At 42.7% G+C, this 25,204-nt stretch overlaps 1 protein-coding gene and 1 pseudogene across 1 annotated transcript in view; both read right to left on the bottom strand.

Moving 5' to 3' along the window:
• The window catches only part of Acadl (acyl-CoA dehydrogenase long chain), a 35,075-nt gene extending 13,495 nt beyond the window's left edge, over positions 1–21,580 (bottom strand). The window contains exons 1-8 of the mRNA XM_045147377.1: positions 21,504–21,580; positions 14,816–14,968; positions 14,527–14,664; positions 12,392–12,556; positions 8,412–8,478; positions 5,466–5,630; positions 3,912–4,013; positions 2,406–2,519 (exon numbers count right to left, since the gene is read on the bottom strand). Of these exons, the coding sequence (XP_045003312.1) occupies positions 2,406–2,519; positions 3,912–4,013; positions 5,466–5,630; positions 8,412–8,478; positions 12,392–12,556; positions 14,527–14,664; positions 14,816–14,968; positions 21,504–21,580 (981 nt within the window). The remainder of the gene's footprint in view (positions 1–2,405; positions 2,520–3,911; positions 4,014–5,465; positions 5,631–8,411; positions 8,479–12,391; positions 12,557–14,526; positions 14,665–14,815; positions 14,969–21,503) is intronic.
• On the bottom strand, positions 16,008–16,534 carry LOC123460076 (annotated as a pseudogene).
• Positions 21,581–25,204: the final 3,624 nt, after the last annotated feature.

The following is a 25,204-nucleotide window of genomic DNA, read 5'->3' as shown; positions in this document are numbered from 1 at the left end:
ATATGAAAATTATCCTAAATCACTTAGAGTTCAGTAACACTGTAACATTTCATTTGGAAAACAAGGGGATCTGACAATTCTCAAGGAATTTTGTGTTTGTATAATGCTGCATGTGAGAATTTATGCATTATTTTCAATAAGGAAGAATCATGATCTTGCTCATATAAAGCTATTCCTATGTGAATGAAGCTGAGGTAAAAATTCAGACCAGGACACAGTCATTTGGAATTCTTGTTTGAGCACATCCACTAGGTCCAAATGTCCAAAAAAATTAATATTGCTAAGCATACATAATTTACCTTCTGCAGATAAATATTTACATATACTTGGCACTGAACTTGGAGTTATTGAACATAATAGGCCCTTACCCTCCCACATAAACAGGGCATCATGCTTTCTGAAATAACTGTCTAATGAATGGTAGCTGAAAATGGTGTCTCACATTACTACCAGGATTCTTTTGATGAATGATCAACATGCTCACATCAGTATCTTTGACACATACTAATATTTGTGAATAGGTTACACTGCAGCTAGTATTTCAAAAAGGAATCTTTGTAAGTTACCAAGTAGACTGGATAGGATCTCTTTCAAAGGTCTAAAAAACAAGTATCTTAGAATTCAGAGTTTGAAAGCCACCTTGGAAAGGTTATGAAAACCAGTAATCATTTAAGCAACACTTTTTTTTTTTTAATGACTTCAAATGTAAAATAAAACAAATGACTTTGCTGCCTGATGTTCTAGTTGATTAATCCCACAAAGTCTCTGGAATGGGATCTTCTCTTCTTTTCTGAAAGGAAAAAGCATGTTTTCCCCTTTCCTAGTTCTTTCCCTAATACTTTGTGCCTTTAAAATCAAGAGTATGTACCACACAGGAAATGACTAGAGTTCTTGTTAGAAAGGAACATTCCACTTTCACTTCACTGCCCATTTGGTAAAAAAGCAGGGAAAGAACAGAGGACTTTCCAGTAAAAAGTGTGTAACTAAGAATGTGATTTCTGGAAATAGAATGTCTGTAATTCTAAGCAAGTTACTTAACCTCTTGACTTCAATTTCCTTATCTATATATAATTAAAAACCATATAATCATAACGTTACTTATTGTAAAGGAAAACAGTAAGACAATGCATTAAGCATTGTGCTGGGATGTGGGGTGCAGTTACTAAATGATACTCGTTATTCATTTAGCTTCTGAGTTTTACGATTATATTGTCTATCCCAAGGTAAATCATGAGCTGTGGTATCACCTATGGCACATATACATGAGAATTCTGCAATTATTGTTACATCAGTATGGTAACATTCTAGTATAAAAAGAAAATAAATTTTGTGACATGTGCCCAGATGGCCAGAAAAGCCAAAATATTCAAGACTCAGGACAATAAAGAGAAATGAAACTGACAGATATGTTGTCAGAAAGTGATAAATGGCCAAGTATAATATGGCATATATAGGTTTCCTTTTTCAGTTGAATAGTTAGAACCAAAATGTGACCAGCTCTAGAATAGGAAGCCCAGGCATGTATTTGTCATGCATCTTCTCTAACAAAGTTAAAATATAAGAACACTATTCAAAGACACTTATTTAGATAGAAAAACAAAACTGAAAGAGTAGATTAGAGTCTTAAAACACATACACTTATTAGGAAAACAATAGTACTTCGTATATTAAAAAAAAAAAAAAAACCTTGGGAAAGAATGCTAGGATACTACTGCCACCTACTGAAATGTTAGTGAATTACATTTTTGGGGAGGGCTTGTTTTGCCCGACAATATTCCAGACACTTTATCTGTACTATTCCATCACATGCACACAGAAACTACAGAAGGCGGTTAATATTACTCATAAATAAATATTCCTGCCTGTAAATGAAATTTACAAATCATACAAATTTTAATATTTTATAATTATAAGATCTTACAGTTTTTCCTATCAAATGAACTGTATCATAAACCTAAACTGCAAAGTATTTCTAAATTGCTAAACCAGAGGTGTCAGGAGTGATGTTGGATCAAATCTCACACTTGAAACTGGTCCCACAACACGACTCAGATGATCGGTCACTACCTTTTCCTTTGCAGTCTTTCAGCCAGACATTTGGCTTAAACGCTATAAAGGTGGGTTCCAGAACTAGAATTTCCTGCTAGTGAGGCGGTCCAAGACACAAAATGAGGCTCCACGCCTTCCCAAGAGCTTCTTTCCTCTTACTTGGCCTCTGCGACAACCCCTGGCCGGCTTCTCCCTCTCCTCCCATCCCCAGGGCCCCGCGTGCAGGGTCTTCCCTACCAATGTCACCTTCAGACATGCAGTGTTCTCAGGACCTCTATCAAAGTTCTGCCAAACTTATGTTTCACCTATCCCCATTTCAGATGATTAACCAATACAAAACTGTATGATAAGCTCACCTGGATGTGTGCCACTGTTTTTCCAAAAGCTTTTCTTTGCTTGACATAATTCCTGGTTTCTTCAAACATAAATTCACAGGCAGAAATTGCCAAATCAGCAATTAACAGTCTTTCCTACAACCCAAAAATCTGGTATTAACCTTTATTATGCAAATATTTTTTTCACCATTTCAATAAATCTGAAAATAATGTTTTTAATGAACTACTACAGTAATTTGTTTAACTCTGTAATAAAGGCTCTCACAGAGATATATCATTGTGACAAATCTAAGAATAATGAGGCAAAGGCTTAATTTTTATTAGTGACTCTATAATTAACTTTTATAGTTGACCATTTTACTTATTGATCTTTGAGCACTGCATAACACACCTATAAGTACGCAGGCCAAATTTTAATTCCATCATCCTAAGGATTTCTATATGCCACTCAAGTGTGGGTATTTCTAGCTCTTTTTTGCAATTGCATGCTCAGCTCATGCTACAGCAGTCACCTGGCAAGCAGTTATGTTGCCACGTAAGGTCCAGTGGTGACTGCACATCTATATTCCAAAAGACATGGAGACTGATGAAAACTTTGAAAATTCTGTCTGGGTTTTTTTTTTTATTATTAAAAAAATTTTTTTTGAGGGAGGGTCTGGCTCTATCCCAGCCTGACATGGTAGTTCCAGGCTGGCCTTAAACTCACAGCAATCCACCTACCTATGCCTCCTGAGTGCTGGGATTAAAAGTGTGTGCTACCATACCCAGTGACCTTCTCCCTTTTGATTCAGCTACATAAAACTTGCCAAAGATTTTTAGTGACATTTTCGTACAAAGAGCTAAAAGCTCTTGACTTATAGATAAGAAACTGAAATCATTCCAAGAAAGATTCATGGGAAAAAAATCTATTTTCCTTACTTCTATGGGTTTTGGTTGAATATTCCTGAGTTTAGTTATTTACTTTACTAGTCAGTAACATTCACACTTCTTTGCAACTTTCCTTCCTTCCCTCCCTCCCTCTCTCTTTCCATTTCTCCCTTCTTCCCTCCCTTCTATCCTTTCATTTTCTTCTCTTTCTCTTTCATTTTCTACTTGGTTTTTCAAGGTATGGTCGCACTGTGGCCCAGGATGTCCTGGAATTTACTATGCAGTCTCAGGCTGGCCTCAAACTCACATGTATCCTCCTACCTCTGCCTCCCAAGTGCTGGGATTAAGGGAGTGCACCACTATACCTGGCTCTTTCTTGATTGTCTTTTTTGAGGGACAGGGTCTCACTCCAGCCTGGGCTAACCTATAACTCACTCTGTAGCCTCAGGCTGGCCTTGAACTCATGGTGATCCTCCTACCTCAGCCTCCCTAGTGCTAGGATTAAAAGCATGACACAACCATGCCTGGCTTCTTTACAACTTTAAGTTATACTCAAATGCTTGATTGTACATTGAGTTTCACATGCATGGATTTGCACAGTCCTGAATGCCCCCATTTCAGCTCACTGATCAAAAGATGGACACATGAAACATGTGTGACCTGTGGCAGCTCTTGCATGAGGTAGTAGAAGCCTTTATTCTCTTCTCCAAGAAGGGCGCTGGCTGGCAACCGGACATCCTCAAAGAACAGCTCTGCAGTGTCCTAAGGGACCATACAATCAAGGAGGGAATGAGCTTGTCCAGAAAGGTCACTTGTACCATTTCCCACACAAAAACAAACAAAAAGCAGTGAAGTGGAACTGCAACACTGTACAAAGAACTAAGTGGTAAACCAGAGATTCAAATCTCTGATTTAGAATGAATCCCTCCAACAAGGTAAGGACTCAAATTCAGTTCTATCAGATTCTACAACATGGTTTTCTCAACTACAATACATAACCATTGAGGCTTTAATGCTGTCCCAGTTACCTAGGTGCTGGGAAGGAAGACTTCCTAATACATATCAGGAAAATCATGTTTTCTGGTTTGGTATATAAAAATACTTTCTATTCTGTTTTTATTTTTATTTATTTATTTTTTTTATTTTATTTTATTTTATTTTTTTTTGGTTTTTCGAGGTAGGGTCTCACTCTGGTCTAGGCTGACCTGGAATTAACTCTGTAGTCTCAGGGTGGCCTTGAACTCACGGCGATCCTCCTACCTCTGCCTCCCGAGTGCTGGGATTAAAGGCGTGTGCCACCACACCCAGCTTTTTATTTATTTTTATTTTTTGTTTTTTAAATTAGTTTTCTATTCAGCAAATACAGGCAGTTTGGTACCATTATTAGGCTCATCCATGACCTACCCCTCCCAATGGCCCCTCCTTGTTGATGTAAATGGGTCGTGCATTGTGGAGTTAGCCCACAGTTATTGGTACGATAAATGTCTCTGCATATCATGACCCAACATGTGGCTCTGACATTCTTTCCGCCCCCTCTTCCGCAAAATTTCCCTGAGCCATGTTGGGTTCATTTTTGGTCTGCTTCAGTGATGAGGTGTTGGGGGCCTCTGAGGCTCTGGCTCTCTGATTTGGTAGGAGTTGATTTTTCTCTGTGTTGGTCTCCTTCCCCTTTGTGTTGGTAACCAGTTCATCAGGAAAACAGCACCCTTGCTTGTTTCTACTTTCTATTCTTACTTCATAATTAAATAAATATCATAGATGGCTTACTACCATGCACCTGCTATTTTTTAAATATTTAATTAATTTATTTGAGATGGAGAAAGAGGGAGAGAGAGAGGGAAAAAGAGCCACCACAAACGAACTCAGGCACAAGCACCATTTTGTTCATCTGGCTTTACTTGGGTACTGTGGAATGGAACTCGGGTCCTTAGGCTTTTCAGACAAGTGCCTTAACCACTGAGCAATCTCTCAAGCCCCATGCACCCATTATTTTCTAATTCTAAAGCAAACAGTCAAAATGTACTGATTCATTTCCATTGCTGAGTACCAACACGAGATACAATGGTGTTGCTGAAAAAAATAAATTCCTTACCATTTCTCAACATTTTGGCAATCCAGCATAGGAAGGTACCACATATAATTCACTATTGCCTACTTTTCAACTGACCGTAAATTCAATTCATTACCAGAATATGATTTATATTAATGACTTACCTGGGCTTTTAATCCCATTTTATGTAGCTTCCGTCCCTTGATAAATCCTTTCATTCCATTTTCCACCAGAAAAAGGCTAATGCCATGGGCAGGGGAGCGAGCCTCACGATTTGTAACGGCAACTACGATCACCACATCACTTAACCAACCATTAGTGATGAACACCTGCAAAACCCCAAGTACATGCTTAGGTTAATTAGTTTTTAAAAAGATTTAGTTTTGAATTTTTAACAGATACACTACTTCTTCCAGAATGGTCTAAATAAGGAAAATACTAGGTTTAAGGAAGGAAAAAATAAACAATCTAAATGGGAAAGGTTATCAAATGGTATTGACTCAGAATACATACACCAGGGTCTCTCTTGCCCCTACAAATGAATGCCAGATGTTTTTCAGCACCTTTTGAGTCTGGCTCTGTGTGAGTGGCTGGGGAACTGAACCTGGGTCAGCAGGTTTTGCAATCAAGCATCTTTATCTGCTGTGCCATCTCCTCAGTCCCTCTTTTTTCATTTCTTTATTCAGTTTTCTTGAGACAGGTCTTGACTAAGTAGCTGGCCTGGAATTATTATTAAGCCTGGCTAGGAATTCACATTCTTTCTGCCTCAGCCTCCAGAGAGCTGGGATTGTAGGTATACATATACCTAGAGAAGCCACATTTCTTGACATGATCTAGACCTGTACACCTACCTGCATTTTACCTGCTGTCTCGTAAGAACAACACATTCCTTCTTATCCTACTCATGCCATATCCTAAACATCAGCCTATTTACCTCAGTGAACAACGCTGCAACAAAACACACTGTCATCCTGCTACATAGCCAACTCGGCCTCTGCTTCTTCTCAATCCATTTTTATACTCTCGGGTCTCTGTTGTCACTACCTTTTCTCCAGCCCTTGGCGGTTCTGGCACACGTTTCTGTGAGAGCTCTCCTGCAGCACTATCATCCATCGTGCTGTCAGGGGAATCTAAGAGGCACTCTGAACACATCACACGCAAACATCTTTGATACACTCCTAAAAAGCTTCAGGATAAACCCTAAACCATCAGAGGACATATAAAACTCCTACTCTTGGGGCTGGAGAGATGGCTAGGCAGTTACAAGTACTTGCTTTAAACTCCTTTTCTCTTAGTCCACTCTGCCTTCACTGAATCATTTGTTGTCTGCTACATACCAGAAGTATGAGATTTGGAAAATTTTATTTCATTTATTGGGGAAGCCCCCAGCTGACACAGAGTCCTACTTGTCTTGAACTAAATTCTGGCATCTTATCTTGCAAACTTATTTTTAATTCTCTAGACTAAGCTAAATATTCCCACTGCACCATAAATTTACTATTGTGTCAGGCCTGTGTGTGTGTTTTATGATGGGGCATTGTACATTCTAGACAGGTGGTCCACCACTGAGCACACTACCACCTCTTAGGCTAATACTACTTAAAATACAGTTGAATATCAGTGATTCATGCTAGTTTAATTTAAAAATTATTTTATTATTGTATTTTTCAAGAGAGAAACAGAAAGAGAGAAAGAGGCAAAGAGAGAGAGAGGCAGAGAGAGAGAGAGACAGAGAGAGAAAAACAGAGAGAGAATGGGTGCACCAGGGCCTTTCAGCTGCTGTGAACAAACTCAGGATGTGTGCGCCCCTGTGCACATGTGCGACATTGCACGCTTGCAGCACTTTGTGTCTGGCTATGTGGGAGCTGGAGATTCAAACATGCATTCTTAGGCTTCGCAGGCAAGCACCTTAACCACTATACCATCTCTCCAGCCTACATGGTAGTTTACAAAAAGAAAACTTTGGGAGGCTGAGGAGACAGTTCAGTCAGTAAAGCACTTGTCTAACAAGCATGACAACCTGAGTTCAACCCCCAAGGCATTCATACAAAAAGCCAGACATGGGGGCACACGCCTGCGGCCCCTGTGCTGCGGAGACGGAGATAAGAAGATCCCTGGGGCTCACCTGCCAGTCAGTCTAGCCTACATGGCAAAATCCAGGCCAGTATTCTGTCTCAAAAAAGGTGATGGAGCCTGACAAATAAGGTACCTGAAGTACTTTTCTGCTTCCACGTGTGCACACACACAAACATACATGCACACACAAAATGCCCTAGGACATGATATACTGTATCCAACTTTAGAGGTCCACAATGCACATTAGTTATGTCAAAGAACTAAGGTGTGCACATTTTCCAAATTTATTCAGCATAATAGGTATTTTTCTTGCACAGTAATTACTAAGGTTGGAGCATAAACTGTTACTAGCCTCTAACAACTATAAGTACACAAAGTTGTTTTAAAAAAAATTAGGAACTTGACAGTGCCCAGTATTTGATTTTCATAAATATAAAGACATTCTCTTAGGGGGCTGGAGAGATGGCTTAGCAGTTAAGTGCTTGCCTGTGAAGCCTAAGGACCCCGGTTTGAGGCTCAACTCCCCAGGACCCAGGTTAGCCAGATGCACAAAGGGGCACACGCATCTGGAATTCGTCTTCAGTGGCTGGAAACATTGGCGTGCCCATTCTCTCTGTCTCTCTGCCTCTTTCTCTGTCTGTCGCTCTTAAATAAATAAATAAAAATAAACCAAAAAATTTTTTTAAAAGACATTCATTTAAGTCTAATTAGAAATCAAAACAGTTTAGAAAAGAAAAGAGGAAAGCAGTGTGAGGTGGTGCATAAACACCTACAATCCTAGCACACGGGAAGCCGAGGCAGCATTGGGAAGCAAAGAAGACCTCTTTGGGACTTGCGAGGAGTATGCAATGTGGAATACAGAGAAGGACACCATAGGTCCTATGTCACATAAAGACTGTAAACATCTTAGGATCCCCAATGCATTTAAGCAAACAACTGTGTTGAGTCCTTAGATCTACCAGAATCAATAATATGTGGTTTCAAGATTCTGGTGCCCATGGTCTGCTTATAGAGAAAAGCTCTTCTTTACACACCTTGCTTCCATTGAGAATCCAATCACTCCCATCCTTCTTGGCATTTGTTCTTACTCCTTGTAAGTCACTGTATTTGAAAAGAATGATACACCAGCTGGTAAAAATCAAATTATCCAAATACTATTATATAAGTTCATATGTAATATAATTCAAACTGGATATACCATCATAAAAGTCTTTTTTTTAAAAAAAAAAAAGAAAGTTTCTTTCTAGTATTTTTATTTATTTGCAAGGAGGGAGAGAGGGAAGGAGGGAGAGAAGAGGAGAGAACAAGCCACCCGGGCCTCTAGCCACTACTAACAAACTCCAGATGCGTGTATCACTTTGTGCACCTGGTTTTACATGGGTACTAGGGAACTGAACTCAGGTTGTTAGGTTTAACAGGCAAGCACCCTAACAGCTGAGCCATCTCTCCAGACCATAAAAATCTTAGAATTAAGAATTTTAGCCTGGCGTGGTATCACATGCCTTTAATCCCAGCACTTGGGAGGCAGAGGTAGGAGGCCTGCTGTGAGTTCAAGGCCATCCTGAGACTACATAGTGAATTCCAGGACAGCCTGGGTTAGAGCAAGACCCTACATAAATTAAAAAAAAAAGTTTAGCCAGGCATGGTGTCACACACCTTTAATACCAGCACTTGGGAGGCAGAGGTAGGAGGATTGGTGTGAACTCCAGGCTAGTCCGAGACTATATAGTGAATTTCAGGTAAGCCTGGGCTAGAGTGAGACCCTACTGTGAAAAAACAATTAAAAAATGAAGATAGGGCTGGAGAGATGGCTTAGTGGTTAAGCGCTTGCCTGTGAAGCCTAAGGACATTGGTTCAAGGCTCAAGTCCCCAGGACCCACGTTAGCCAGATGCACAAGGGGGCGCACGCGTCTGGAGTTCGTTTGCAGTGGCTGGAGGCCCTGGTACGCCCATTCTCTGTCTCTCTGTCTGTCTGCCTCTTTCTCTCTCTGTCTATTGCTCTCAAATTAAATAAACAACAACAAATAAAATAAAATAAAAAATGAAGATAAAAAATGCAAAAAAATATTTTTTGCACAATTGTACTAAAATTATGCCTAATATATTATAAAGATCTTACTTGAAAATTACATTAATTAGCCAAGTAATTTGTCAAGTACAATGAAAGCTGACTATATTCAAGAACTCCATGTTGCAGTACAGTGGTATTTACGGTATACTATAACCTGGAAGTACCATGTACTTACCAGCTTTTATCTCCCTTGGTCCTTCTACTATCTTTCATCAAAAATGTATATACTTAAAAATGTTTCAAATGCCTTTCTTATAGCAAACCTGCTCTAAAAAGACAGTATTTTCAAGCTGGGTGTGGTGGCATGCACCTTCTGTCCCAGCACTTGGGAGGCAGAGGTAGGAGGATCATGAGTTGGAGGCTACCCTGAGACTACATAGTGAATTCCAGGTCACTCTGGGCTAGAGTGAGACCCTACCTTGAAAAAAAAAGAGTATTTTTCTACATATACACAAATATTTTATCTTTTGAGATGGGGCTCTCTTTGCAGCTCATGCTGGCCATGAACTTGGGATCCTCCTGCTTCAGCCACTCAAATGGTGGGATTATAGGTGTGTGCTAACAGGCCCCGTGCTTAAAAAATAATTTTATCTCCTAAATAAACATTCTTAAAATGATCTTTTCAGTGGCTAACGAGATGCCTCAGTGGATAAAAGCACTTGCCTGCAAACCCTGACTTCCCAGGTTCACTTCGCTAGTATCTATGTCAAGCCAGATATACAAGGTGGCGCATGTGTCTGGAGCTTGACTGCAGTGGCAGGAGACCCTGCTGGACTCGCACTTTTTCACACGGTCTTTCCCTCTCTTCCTCTCCACTCTCTCAAGTAAAAAATTAATTTAAAATGTATCCTTCCAATATTTTTTGATGGATATAAACATACATGTATATATATCTTATAAAACTGGAACCATATGATTTTGATTTCTTAATAATAGCTTACGGTTTTCTATAAGACAATTTTATCTATACAGAACAGGAATTTACTATTTTGAAAAATAAACAACCCCCTACTTATATTGCATTATTGTAAAAACTTCTCTGCTTCTGCTTGGATATGGTCTTTACAGTTTTATACTTTGTGTTACTTTTTTTTATTATGAACTGCAGTATTAGGCTGAATAATGGCAATCCCCCATTAGGTGTCAGGCTGATGTCTGTGTTACATAATTTGGAAAACGGGATGGTTAATTTAAGGATCTTGAGATGGAAGGATTATTGTTGATTATCTGGATGAGCTTTGAATGCAATCAGATGTCCTTAAAGAGAGGCAGAGTGAGAAAGAGGGCAAAGAGATCAGTGGCAATTGCCAGGGAATACTGGGGGTCTCCAGGAGATGAGGGGCAAGGAGTGAAGTTCCCCTATATTCTCTGGAGGGTGTGTGGCCTAGCTAATACCTTTGATGTGGGTCAATGACACTTGTTCTGGACATCTGACCTTCTGAAACATGAGAGTACCATGAACATGGGAGCAGAAGAGCCATGGAACTTTAAATGACTTCCAACACTTGCCACCTTTCGGTGGAGGGCAAACCGAAGTAGGAAAACAGCAGCCAGCCTAGCTGAAAGAAAGCCCATCTTTTCTAGTCTTTCCAGTTCACACATTTTCCCTTATTTATCATTGTAACTTCTCACCACTTTGACATTCTTCATTTCTCCATTTTGCATTCTCTTCCTTTTTGTTTGCCTAACACTGTACTAACATTTCAAGCATAGCACACGGCTTTACTGTCCTTTGTATGTAACAATGCCTGTCTTTCGTAGTAGTTTTAAGTTGTGAATTATGCTATGTTCATTTCTGTCTTGCACATAGCTGAGTTCCTATAAAGCTCAATTGCCCTCCTCCCCCCCCCCCCCCCCGGTATCCATAAGGAATTGGGAACCGATTCTAGGACCTCTACAGATACCAAAATCCATGGATACAAAAGTCCATACTCACTGGTATACTCACTGTATAATCTCTGTACATCTTCCTATAAACTCCAACTTCTCTCTAGATCGTGTGTGTGTGTGTGTGTGTGTGTGTGTGTGTGTGTGTGTGTGCATGCATGCATGTGTGTAGGCCATAAGACAACTCGAAGTGTTTATATGTTGTTCTTCAGTAATGCTATATACCTGTTGTGAAACAGGGTCTCTGTGCTAGATGGAATATGTAAATGCATGGCCTCATAGACCCAGGTGCTTTACTAAAATTAAATGTAACTTGATTCTCCAGCCATCTAGCTGGAGGAGGCGTCACTGAGGGCAGATCTGAATCCCAGCCCAAAGGTGTGGACAGAGAGCTGTGTGAGCTCTGGCTGGCTTGTGGTGCTGGCCATTTGGTGGCTTCTCTCTGCTTGGATCTATGAAAGGGGCCAGCTTCTTCCACCACTAATGGAGCTTCCCCTGCATCTGTAAGCCTGAAATGAACCTGTTCCTCCCATAAACTGTGTGGCTGGATGTTCATCCCAGCAACTTGGAGCCGACAAAAAGTTTCTCACTGGTCTGGGGCTTGCCAAGGAGGCTAGGGTGGTTGGCCAGTGAGCCCCAGTAATTCTCCTATCTCTGCCTCTCCAGAGCTGGGATTATAAACATGCACCACGACACCCTGCCTTTTATATGGGGGATCTGATGATTGAACTCAGATCCTTTTGAATGCCTGGCAAGCATGTCACTGACCAAGCTATCAGCCAAGTCCCTTGCAAAATCAATTATTTAACACCTAAGACAATGCAAATACTATATAAATACCTGTGAGGCTACACTGTTTAAGGAAAATAACAAGAAAAAAATGTAGACATGTTCAGTACAAAGACAAATATTTTTCCCCAAATATTTTCAATCTGAAGTTTTTTTAAATGCATAGATGTAGAACCCACGGATAGGGATGGCCATGAAGCGTATGGAAAAATTTCTGCTGATACAGATGGCTTCCAAGAATTCAACACCGACTGAATGCTGACTCACCTTCCAGCCCCAGGCTCTGTCATTGCTATGGCACCAATACACTTGCCTGCCGTCATCTGGGGGATGAAGTGCTGGATCTGTTCTTTTGAGCCATAATTTGCAATATAAGGCATAACAATGTCTGAATGAAGACTGAAACCTGGACCTGTACAATTGCAGTATGCTCTAAGGATAAAAGAGAAGAAAATTTAAAGCACAAAATGACTAATATAATAGCAATATATTAAAAGTATTACCATATTATGTGGTAAGAACCTATCTTCACATTTACCTTTCAGTCTTCTGTGTGTTTTTACTAATGTCTTAATTGTTGGTTTTAACATATCAACAGCTATTTGATGAATTAAAATATAATATTGCCGGGCGTAGTGGCGCACGCCTTTAATCCCAGCACTTGGGAGGCAGAGGTAGGAGGATCACCATGAGTTCAAGGCCACCCTGAGACTACATAGTTAATTCCAGGTCAGCCTGGACTAGGGTGAGACCTTGCCTCGAAAAACCAAAATAAATAAATAAATAAATAACAATAATATTCACTAGCTACAACTGTATTACCATAACAGCACAACATTTTTTAAAAATTATTTATTTATGGGGGAGAATGGGCACATCAGGGCCTCCAGCCACTGCAAACAAACTCTAGACGCATGTGCCACCTTATGCATCTGGCTTATGTGGGTCCTAGGGAATTGAACCTGAGTACTTTTTGGCTTTGCCAGCAAGCGCCTTAGCTGCTAAGCCATCTCTCTAGCCCAGCAATTGTTTTTATGATAACAAATTATATTTGGATATATGTTAGTGTAGCTACAGTCAATTTATGAATTTTGTACTTTACTGCTTACCTGTTATATGACATAACACAATGCCATTTTTTAAATATTTTTTTTTATTTGAGAAAGAGAGTATGTGTGTGTGTGTGTATACACCAGGGCCTCTTGCCACTGCAGATAAACTCTAAATAAATGTGCCACTTTGTGTGTCTGGCTTTACATGGGAACTGGGGAAACAAACCTGGACTGACAAGCAAGCGCCTTTAACTGCTGAGCCATCTTCTGAGCCCCTAAAATCCCAGTTTTGATCTAGTTGTAATAATTTCTTTCTTTACCAGAGCAAAATATCTCAAATTACTTATGCTCCAGAATTTACTTATCCATTCTCCCACTGCTAGACACTTAAGAGTGCTTCAAAGTTTGGGGAACTATGATGAAGTACGGCGATGACTTCTAAATGCTGCTTCTAGTTTTCCTAGTAAATCATGTTCTTAAGAATAATCCCTAGGTCAAAGAGCAGGGACATTTTCATCTTGCACATATATTCACCATTTAATCACCCAAATGTTGTGTTTTTCGAATTTATAATGCATCCATAGTTTATAAAAAAGCTACTTTCACAATTAACTTGTTAATACTGGGTACTGAGGTTTGTTATTTTTAATAATTTTGCAGATAGGCTAAGTGATACTCCCAGGACAATCTGCAGGTGATTGGCAATAAGGATGACTGGTTCCCACTGAACCTAATGACTGTGGTTTGAGTGTAAAATGCCTCCTCCTATAGGCTCATGTGCTTGAACACTTGGTGGTACTCCTTGGGAAAGCTACAGAGCCTTGGATAGAGTCTTGCTGGAAGAAGTGGGTCAGTCGGGGATGGGCCTTGAGGCTTTACATCCCAGCTCTACTGCCTGACCTCTTTTTTTAAATCCTTTAAATTGTTGAAATAGATGCAGATTTGCTATTTAAAAAGTGAACAGCAAAGCCGGGCATGGTGGTACATGCCTTTAATCCCAGGCATGCCTCCTTGGGAGGCAGAGGTAGGAGGGTTGCTGTGAATTCGAGGCCACCTTGAGACTACATAGTGAATTCCAGGTCAGCCTGGGCCTCGTGAGACCGTATCTCAAAAAACCAAAAAATTAAAACATTTAAGAAAATAAAAATAAGGAGAACAGCAGAATGGAAGAATCTTTGCAAGAAACAGACTAAGAGGATTTTCATCTCTTCCCCATGCAAAAATGAATATTCAAGTGGTGAAATATTTCACATTTTTCGGACTTTTCAGTCTTTCAGCAATATTAGAAATTATCATTGTCTTCCAGAACGGAGACCTTGTAAGGTTTGACATGAAGGCTTGCATACTTACTGCTCTTCCCAAACCACCGCAGTGGAGAAGAGGTCTCCACCAATGCCACCATGCTTCTCTGCGATGTTCACACCGAGCAGGCCTTGCTTGCCAGCTTTTTCCCAAACTTCTCTGCTCACTTCTCCAGCTTTCTCCCACCTGCAAACAGCCAATGATTACAATTAGGTGAGGCTAAGGGTAGCATGAATGAATGATGGCGAGCAGTGAGAATGTTACTCAGCAGTTTCTGGGTGACACAGCACTGCAGGAGAAGCTGTTCTCTGTTACACTACAGGACGCAGGCACTTACTCTGAGTGATGAGGAACCACTTCTTCTTGAAAGAACTTCCTTACACTTTCCCGGAAAATGTCATGCTCTGAAGAAAAGATTCTTCTAATTCCGATATCTGTAAACTTTTTAGCAGAACAAGTCTCTAGACGTGCTTCTCCAGAATGAGAGTATCTTAAAAAAAAAAAAAAACAAGCATTAAGAAAATTAAGTGAACTGTTACTCTTCATATCCAAGTTAATGCCAGGGAACAACATGGAACCCTGAAATCTTTCCTAGAGACATTTCCGAGCACCACTACTTGTGATAGGATTGCCTTACCTCCCTAGGACTATTAAGTATTTCACCATGCAGGGCCTGTAACCCCATGTCTGTAACCCCAGCACCTGTGAGGCAGAGGCAAGAGAATGGTGAACTCCAGGCTACCTTGGGATACACAGCAAGACCCTGTCTTAGGAGATAAACCAATGAATACATAAAATAGCAGTGTATCATCACTCAGCTCAATCTCCACTTCCAAATCTGCAAGGAGGTAATAACCTAAGCACAGCTCTAAGTAGAAGTGACAGTGCTATCACAGCCTGTGGATTCAATTATGTCAACCTCAGCCGGGACTACAGAATAACAGCGATGAATTTTCAGGTCATATAGAATGTTTATAGTAATACCAGTACTGTATCCAGAATCACAGTTTCATCTGGCAGGTATAAGATGTAATCTGTGTCACATTGTAGAGCCAATCTGGCTGTAAATCAAACCGTCCATCCAAAACTCTGTGCATCAGTATGGAATTCCTCAAAAGCTTCAGTGGACCTTTCACTCTCCTCTCCACCCACTTTTTTCACCCCTTCAACAAACTTAAAGTGACACTGCTTTATGGTTCCTTTATTTCAATGGTATCCAATTTGGGGTGGGGATCTTCTGAGGATCCCCCTTGGAAGAACATTTTCAGACTTAAAAAACAACAAAAAAAAGACGGGCGTGGCAGTGCACGCCTTTAATCCCAGCACTTGGGAGGCAGAGGTAGGAGAGTCGCCGTGAGTTCGAGGCTACCCTGAGACTCCATGGTGAATTCCAGGTCAGCCTGGGCTAGAGTGAGACCCTATCTCAAAAAACCACAAAAAAAAAGAAACTTTTTTTTTTTTTTTTTTTTTTTTTAAAGAAAGGCTACTTTATTTGAAAACAAAAAGGTGGGCCCAGAGAACAGGTTTAGTCAGTCAGGCCTTCGGTGCCCTGTGATGCTGTCTTTCTCAGTGATGTGGACAGCGACCCCCATGCCTGACACTGCGTCCTGTTCCAAAGTACTCCGCATGGCTTGCGAGTTGGTTTCATGCTGGGGTCCCTGAGGGACTTGCACATCCCATACATTTGTTCAGAGGTGCTAACTACAAAGTCCACCACCCCTGGGGTAGCTCATGAGCTCTAGCAAGCCAAGGAAGGGCTTAAAGGTTTTGGGATCCAACTCAGCAATGACTGGTTCTGTTTAGTAAAAGTCAAAATGTTTCCCACATAAGAGGCTGGCCACCATCTTCATATGAGTGTAAGGCTTGGTATGCCGGCCTTCCTTTAGCTCATATCGTTCAGCCAGAACTTGAGATGTTGTGCACCCACCTGGACATTGGTGGCAAACCTAGCCAGCACGATGTACAGCTGTTCTCCCATGACAGAGACCCTCTAGAAGTATGTGGGCACCATACGGGCCAATATCCTGATGCACCTAATGCAACAAAGGCCACACATTTCTTCCCCCACCTCACCACAATGGCCCCTTCACAGGAGTCAAGTAACCCTACGCGGCTCCTGCCCCACCAGCGCTAATCCGCTGTACTAGCCCTGGTTTTCACTGCACCGTTGCTGTTCCTACAACACTCAGCATGTACGAAAATACTGAGACAACACTGTCTGTTTTGCATTAAGTTCTGATTTGGATCTCTATTATGTAGGTAGACTTTTGTCATCTTCTAGAAAAGACGTATTTCATAATCAAGGTAGATCTGAAGTGGTTCTTTTTTTTCTTCCCCTCCAGGGCTTTTAACAAAACCTTAAAGCTTATTTCTTAAATCTTCATAATCATCATTTGTAAAGTCTCAGCAAGTTCACTCAGCATGCAAGTATCAATCAGTCTTGTTCACTGATACACAGGATGGCTTTAACCTTTTCCCTCCAAAATGCATCCTTCCCTTTAGTTTACTTTTTGTATCTTTGTTTAATGCTATGGGCTAAATTATGTTCCCCTTAAAACTTACACACTGGGGCTGGAAGCAGTTAAGGTACTTGTCTGCAAAGCCTAAAGACCCAGGTTCAATTCCCCAGTACCCATGTAAAGCCAGATTCTCGAGGTGGCATATGGGTCTAGAGTTCCAGTGCAATGGCTAGAGGTCCTGGTATGCCCATTCTCTCTCTCTTATTGCCTGTTTCTTTCACTTTTCTCTCCCTCCCTCCCTCCCTCCCTCTCTCTCTCTCTCTCTCTCTCAAACAAGTAAATAAAATATTTTTTTAAAAAAACTACATTGAAGCCCTAGCCTACAATATAGATTACATTTTGAAACAGGGATTTTAGGAGTCAAGTAAGGTTAAGTGAGGATAAAAGAAGCTTTCCTCTAAGAAGGCTGGTAAATCCATAAGAAGAGAAAGAAAATTTCTCCCAAGGTATTTAAGGAGGCAGTGAGCTGACTGCTAGCTAGCCAGAGTTCTCACCAAGAACTGACACACCTAGAAACAAAACACTGAACTTCACAGACTCTAGAAAACTGAGATGTTTCTACTGTTGAGGCCACCCAGTCTATAGAAATTTACTTTGGTAACTCAATACTTAATATCCAATCAGTGCCATTTTGCACTAGGTTTACGTAGCTGCTTATGAAAGAGATGCCTTCTCCCTTCATCCAGTGCTAGAAATCAAACCCAGGGCATCATACATACCAAGCAAGCCCTCTACCACTGAGCTACATGCCCAGGTGCCAGCTGTTAAGAGGCCTTTTAAGTGGCAAGCATTATCTGTGAACGTATTTTTTTCTACAGTTTCTTTTTTAATTTTATTTTTTTTAGAGAAAGAGAGAGAGAGAGAGGGAGAGGATTGGTGCAGGCCTTAGCCACTGCAATCAAACTCCAGACACTTGTGCCACCTAGTGGACATGTGTGACCTTGCGTTTGTCTCACCTTTATGCGTCTGGCTTATGTGGGATCTGTAGAGTGGAACATTGGTCCTGAGGCTTTGCAGGCAAGTGCCTTAACTGCTGAGCCATTTCTCCAGCCCTATTCTACAGTTTTAATGCTTACTGTGACCTTTGTCTTCACAAACATTGTCCTGTTTCTCTGTTATCCCAATTATCATTTTACATGGCTTATTCACTCATACTTTCATACTGGGTACCTAATCTGTGCCAGGCACTAGTCTAGTAAGTCTAGAAGATACAAGCGTGAACCAGAGATCCCTGCTTTCATGCTTCCATTCTGGCTAAAGGACACCACATGAGTGATAAGCACAGGGAGCAGGCAGATTATATGTTACAAAGTGTTGGGAGCAGGTACAAGTGCTTGCTGAAAGGCATGAGTACCTAAGTTTGATCCCCAGCACCCATGTAAGAAAAAAAAAAAAAAAGGGTATGGTCACGTATACCTGTGTTCCCAGTGCTGAAATGGCTCACTAAGGCTCCCTGGTTAGCCAGTCCACCTGAAAAACAGGGAGCTCCAGGTTCAGTGCGAGACTGTTTCGGGCAGCAGAGTGGAAGAGAGATAAAGGACATGCAATGTCTTCCTTTGACCTCCACAAGGGTGTGTGCTAGGCATGTGCATGTGCACACACACATGCATACACTACACACCACATGTACTGAACATAGGAAATTAACGGGAGGGAAGAAGGGAGGAAAGAAAAAAGAGGAGACAGAAAAGAGAAAAGCAACTGGTAGTCCATGGAAAAAGAAAAGTGGAGAAGCGTCAGCAGCGAGTGCCTGGGGCGAGGCAGGGAAAAGATTAGTGCAAAGGGCAGTCAGGTATGGAAACAAAGGTGAGAAGGCCACACCACAGAGTGAATCAAACACAGCAGTGTCTAGATTAACAGGGTCTAGAACAAAAGGACTAGACAAAGACTGTCATGTTCTGCAAAGTACAAGCAAGATAAATGTGACTGAAACAGATCAAGTAAGAAGGGCAGACATGAGGCCAGAGGTAAGAAGGAACCAACACCTGCAAGTGGCCTTACAGATCACTGCCATATTGAATCAGATATGACAAGTTTACTTTATTCCTGTAACTGAAATGAAGGGTTTCAATTTTTTGGCTAGTAGAAATAAAACTATAAGGTACATATTTTTTCCATGTAGATTCTCCATATTTGGAATTCTTATGTGGAAATGTTTTAAGACTAACAATCTGGGGCACTAAGTCATGGAATCTTTTGTCAAGATAATGAGTAAATAAGAGAGCCAGAATTTACACATTAAAAAAGTTTTATACTCTATATTATGCTGAAGAAATTTTTGAAGCATTTCTGAGTAAAATACACTCAGAAACAATAAAGTGAAGGAAATGTCAAAAGAATAAAGACTGTCCAGGGGGAGTAAATGTGGTTAAGAGGATATGCAGAGGGGACTGGAGGGATAGCTTAGCAGTTAAGGCGTTTGCCTGCAAAGCCAAAGGACCCAGGTTTGATTCCCCAGGACCCGTGTTAGCCAGCTGCACAAGGGGGCGCACGAGTCTGGAGTTTGTCTGCACTGGCTGGAGGCCCTGGCACACCCATTCATTCTCTCTCTCTCCCCCTCTTTCTCTGTCAAAAAAATAAATAAAAATATTTAAGAGGATATGCAGAGGGCATAAAAAGCGCTTGTCAGCAAGCTTGGTGGAACATCTACTATGTTTTTAGGCCCCTCTACTGGGCAAATCGGTAATAACTAATTTTCTGTTTGTTTAAGTCTTTCTTTTGTTTTCTCTTCCCTTCAATGCCTTCCCCATTACTTTTTGTAGGCCAGGCAGGCCTCAAACTCATGATCATCATACCTCTGCTTCCACTACTGTGACTGCAGGTGTTTGCCAACACAGCATGCTGGGCTGAAATTATTTCTCAAGCCTCATTTACATTTTTTAAAAAGTAAACAATGTCCACCAGCACATTCAACACCTTAGAAATTGTTGTACGTACACAACCTCAGGACCTACTTTTAGGCCTCTTTCCCGAACTAAGAAATCTATGCATTTTAACAATATTCCCAAGTGATTCGTCTGCACACAAAACTTTAAGAAGCCTGTAACAAGAAAACTACAACTCCTGAACCGCATAGAGAGTCCCCTGGGCTTCCATTTTCTTCAGTGAAGTTTCTTCCCCTAATTCAAAAAAGATCTTAGGAGATCCCTAACTTTTTAAAAAATTATTTATTTAAGAGAGATAAAGATGCAGAGAGGGAGAGAGGGAGGGAAAGAGTGTGAATGTGTCAGGGTCTCTAGCCACTGCAAACAAACTCCATATGCATGTGCCACCTGGTGCATCTGGCTTACATGGGTTCTGGGGAATGGAACCTGGGTCCTTATGCATTGCAGGCAAGTGCCTTAACTGCTGAACCATCTCTCCAGCCGTTAGGAGTTCCCTAACTTTGAGAGCACAAACAGTTGGTATTAAAAAGTTGGAAGATCACTGTCTAATGCTATTGTGGGTAAGAACTTAGAGAAGCTATATCCTAAAGCCTGTGAAGCTTCCCCAAGCCTCTGAAGATAGAATAAGCACTGTGGAGCTTTGCGTGGCAAAACCCCTAAGAAATGGATTGTTTTGGCGAGTAACTCGTTGCTGGCGTGGGCTCTTGGTAAATGCGGTATCACTTGCTTGGAGGACTTGATTGAGGAGATCTGTGGAGTAGCAAAACACTTCAAGGAAGCAAGTAACTTCCTGTGGCCCTTCAAACTGTCTTCTCTACGAGGTGAAATAGAATAAATAAATTAATTAATTAAATAAATATTTTTTTAAAAAAAACTGCTCACTTTGCGAAGGTGGAGGCACTGCTAACAGGGAAGACCAGATCATCAGGCTTATTAGAATAGGGTGAACTAAGTATCATAGTATTTCTGTAATCTGATTACTTAATTAATAAACACACACACACACACACACACACCCCAAGCATTGTTTCTCCAAGTACCTTATACACTTCACACAAAGTGGTAATTAGCTCGTTTTAAGCGCCCTGCCAATCTAATTAAGAAACCCTCCTGTGCTTCCAGTTGGCTGACCCCAATGAATGGGTTTCAGAGGCCTTCAGAAAACGAACCTGTGATCTGATCAGAAACATCACCTTAATCGTCCCGTAAAGCTCTATCTCAGAAGCTGCGCATTAAATCCCCGGCACAGTTAATTACTTCGAGGATTTGCCAGCAGCTCCGAGGCCGGTTTATCTGACGGCCGGGGTGGGTCGGTCGGGCCGGGGATTACCAGCTCGCTCGCCGGGGCGCGGGCCGGGCCGGGCGGGGCGCCCGCCGGGGCTGCGCGAAGTGGGCGAAAGGTCGCCGCGGAGCGCCGCGCCCGCGGGGGGAGCGCCGGCCCCGGCCCCGGCCCCGGGGCGAGCCTTCGCGGGGCGGACTCGTGCGCCCCGGAGGCGTCCCGGGCGGACCCGGGGCCGCGGAGCCCCGCTCCCCTCCGCGGGTCACGCCCCGGACGGCGGGTGCGCGGTCCGGCCCGTCTCGTCCGGCGCCGGCGGGGTCGCCCGCGGCCCCCGCGACTCACCTGGCGGCGGGCGGCGAGCGGGGCGCACAGCGGCCGCCCAGGACGCGCAGCGAGCGGCGGAGCAGACGCGCGGCCATGGCGGGGCGGGCGCGGGCGCGGGGACCGGTGCGGCGGCGGCGGCGGCGCGGCTCGCTCGGCTCGCTCGGCTCGGCCCGGCGGGTGGGCGGACCCTCGGCGGCCGCGGCACGCCCCGACGCCCGCCCGGCCCGGCCCCGCCGACTTCCGCCTCCGGCCCGCGTCCCTGCCGCGCCGAGTGTCGGGGGCGGGGGGCTGCGCCCCCGGACCCCGGGACCCCAAGTTTCCGAGCGCCCCCAGCCGCCCTGCGGACGCGGTAACCAAAAGTAGCCGCCGAGCTGCAAACCGTGTCGATTTTATGGCTCTGGAAGTTGGGATGCTTCACCCGGACCGCTGTGTGCATACTGTTCTGTTGTTCTTTCGCTCTTTCGAGGTAGGGTCTCGCTCTGGTCCAGGCTGACCTGCAATTCACCATGGAGTCTCAGGCTGGCCTCGAACTCACGGCGATCCTCCTACCTCTGCCTCCCGAGTGCTGGGATTAAAGGCGTGCGCCACCACGCGCCGCTTGAATACTGTTTTTATAGGACTGTGTCGATTTTTCTTAACAAAGTTAGTGACCACTTCCTGAAAAACAAAGTATGTATATATATGTACATGATATACAAATAAAAGCCGCATCGATGCTCCAATAGCACTTGAGTCATCATTTCACTGAAGTCTAAAGTTTATGAATTTGATTCTTTTGTAATGGGAATTACCTGAATTGTAAATAATTCTAAAGAGAGAAGTCTAGGAGGACAATAGTATGAGTTTGAAATGCAGGAAATACGGGACATTTTGCATTAGAAATCAACAACAACTAAGTGAAGGAAAGACAGAAGAGTTCAGTGTACAGTTCCCTAGCAGAATTAAAGTGCCCTAGAGAAGCCCTAGGTTTAAGAATAGGAATAGTTATTGACGGGCAGAGCCCACAGCTCCCATAAGCACAGCTAGCAATCTGGCCTAGCTCAATTACTCTCCTTACGTTTATGGATTTTCTGGGTCCTTTGTTGTTTCACAGTCATGAAGAGCGAGGAATGGTAACAGTGGAAGAAAGATAAACAAGTAAAGTTTTATTAAAGAAAGGTAAAGAATACAACAGAGAGGTGACCTCAGCAGGTTGTCATTCATTGATTGTTAAGATTCAGGGGGGTTTATAAGGCTTTGTGGCTAGAGAAACAAATTTATCTTTAAAATGACTGGGCTGAGGTATTGAATGGGCTTTGGTATTGAAGGGGGGCAGAGTTAGAGTGACTGGACCCCTGAACCTGAAAAGGGCAGGAAGGTTTTTCTTATGTCTTGCCTAATTCCAAAGAACTGTTTTTTCCACAAACAGGACCCCTTCTGGGAGGGAGGTCTTTCGTAGGATTTAAATACTGTGGTTGGTCAAGTTCAGCCCCGCCCCCCCCCCCCCACCAATTTGGGTGCCAGAGCTAATCTCTTCCAGAGACAGCCTACCACCATCCTTAGGTTATAAATACCACTGCAAGGGGAAGGCTCTGCTCGGTCTGAACACTTGGGAACTTCCAGCTGTGCGTGAGTTTTTCCCTCTGCTGGGTCTGGAAAGGCTCAGCCCAGTCCCAGGCCCAGCAGGTAGGGGCTCAGCATAGTGCTAGCCCAGACCCAGACAGGAGGGCCCCCTCTCAACCCTTACTCTCTGTATGGGTTCTTTTTCCCTCCAGCTCCCCAAATGGCAGGAGCTCTCAGAACTTTCTTTTCTCTTTTCTTTCCATGCTTATTTCCCCTGATCTGCATCTGGTCACATGAACTGAGCTACACGTGGCCTGCATGGGTGTTTAGACTCCATGTGAAGTACTTCTCTCCCCACTTTGTTTCCCCTTACCTCCCAGCCTTCCCTTTTCCACATTCCTTTGTAAAATCCGAATAATATGTGGAATTTTAAAAATCATTCTCTTGAATCTGGAGTTGCCAATTCTTTGGTTAGTTTGCAGATAGGAACTAAGGACTTGGGGCTCCAGGAAGCACCCCAGAACTCCAATTTCCCCATTACAATATCACTAAAGAACAGAAGAATGGAAGACATGTATAGGACAAGGTATGGAGTAGAGTGGGGAGTACAGGTAGAGTACGGTACGGTGAGGAGGATATAGCTTCCCTGCCCTTTGTCCCACCAACCTCCTTGCACACCTGTGTTCCTCAATCTGGCAGGTCAAGTCGTGTTTTTACAGAGCTCAATCATCAGTCAAGCCCTCGTTTCCTGGAGTTTAATCCTCTAATCACTTGAACTTTCTGGTGGCCAGCCTCACTCGGGGCTATGCAGGGCTCTAGTAGGTCACCAGGTCAGCATGCACCTAGGTATTATGGCAGGGTCATCTTGCATGGTGCGTTCCATCACTCAGAAAATTCTGAGCATTTTAGGACAACAACCAGGTACAAAACGCGAACATTCCATGTTATTGCATAAGACCATCTGCTGCTTGGTCCTGCTGAGCTGCTGAGACACAAGGACAGTAAGATACGCCACTTCAGTGTGCCTCAGTGACAGCATTGCTTGGTCAGACCTTCTGATGATGAGGTACACTCATCATGGGCACACTCTCACAGATTCTTACACGCAGAAGGGTGTAAGTGGTTAATGAAACATCCCATGCAGTGCCCAGCATATTAGCTGTTTTACTTATCTATGTATTATGCTGTGCATGTATATATGTGTGTGGACATGCATATGGAGGCCAGAGGACAACTTCAGTTGTTGCTCTTAGGGCACTCCATCTACCTCTTTTTTAGAAAGGTTTTTTTCATTGACTTGGAATTCACCAACTGGCTGGGTGCTCCAGGACTCTCCCCTTCTCTGCCTCCCTGCTCTGAGATCACCTGGACACACCACCAGACCAGAGAACTGGAGACCAAACTCGGATTGTTGTGCTTGGGAGGCAAGCATTTTGCCAATTAACCTAGCTCGCTACCTAGTCCATTAGCTGTCTTTGTTTATACTTGCACACTCCCCAGGTTCTGCCTCTTCATGGGGTGGTCACTTTTAATAATGATCTTTTATAATAAAACTAGATCCTTCCTTTCCGTTAATAAGCTCCAACAGTATCTGAAAGGTGGTGCTGAGGCAGGACTGTGGAGGACTAATCTGGGACTCTCAGAACTTAATGATAATTTTTCAAAGCAAGTCATGTTGATGGCCGTCTGTTGCAGTCAGTTCACACTGCTGGCAGAAAACACCCAACCAAAAGCAGCTTGTGGGGGAAAAAAAGGTATTTATTTTGGCTTACAGGCTCAAGGAGAAGCTCCAAGGTGGCAGGTGAAAACAATGGCATGAGCAGAGGGTGGACATCACCTCTTGGCCAACATCAGATAGACAATAGCAACAGAGAGTGTGCCAAACAATGGCAAGGGGAAGCTGACTGTAATACCCATAAGCCCACCTCCAACAATACATTGCCTCCAGGAGGCATTAGTACCCAAATCTCCATCAGCTGGGAACCTAGCATTCAGAACCCCTAAGTTTATGGGGGACACCTGAATCAAACCACCATACCCTCTTTCTAGTCTGTAAGTAGTGATAGAGTGTTCATGTAGGCAAGGTTTCATATGACTAAGAAATACTACATTGCTCTTAGGAAAATCTAATTTCAGAGCAAGCAATTAGTGATTTATGTAGAAATATAGTTTATTGT

This window comes from Jaculus jaculus, chromosome 4, assembly GCF_020740685.1.
Source record: "Jaculus jaculus isolate mJacJac1 chromosome 4, mJacJac1.mat.Y.cur, whole genome shotgun sequence".
NCBI lineage: Eukaryota > Metazoa > Chordata > Mammalia > Rodentia > Dipodidae > Jaculus > Jaculus jaculus.
The sequence above is the reverse complement of the archived record's forward strand: the minus strand, read 5'-3'. Positions and strand labels throughout refer to the sequence as shown.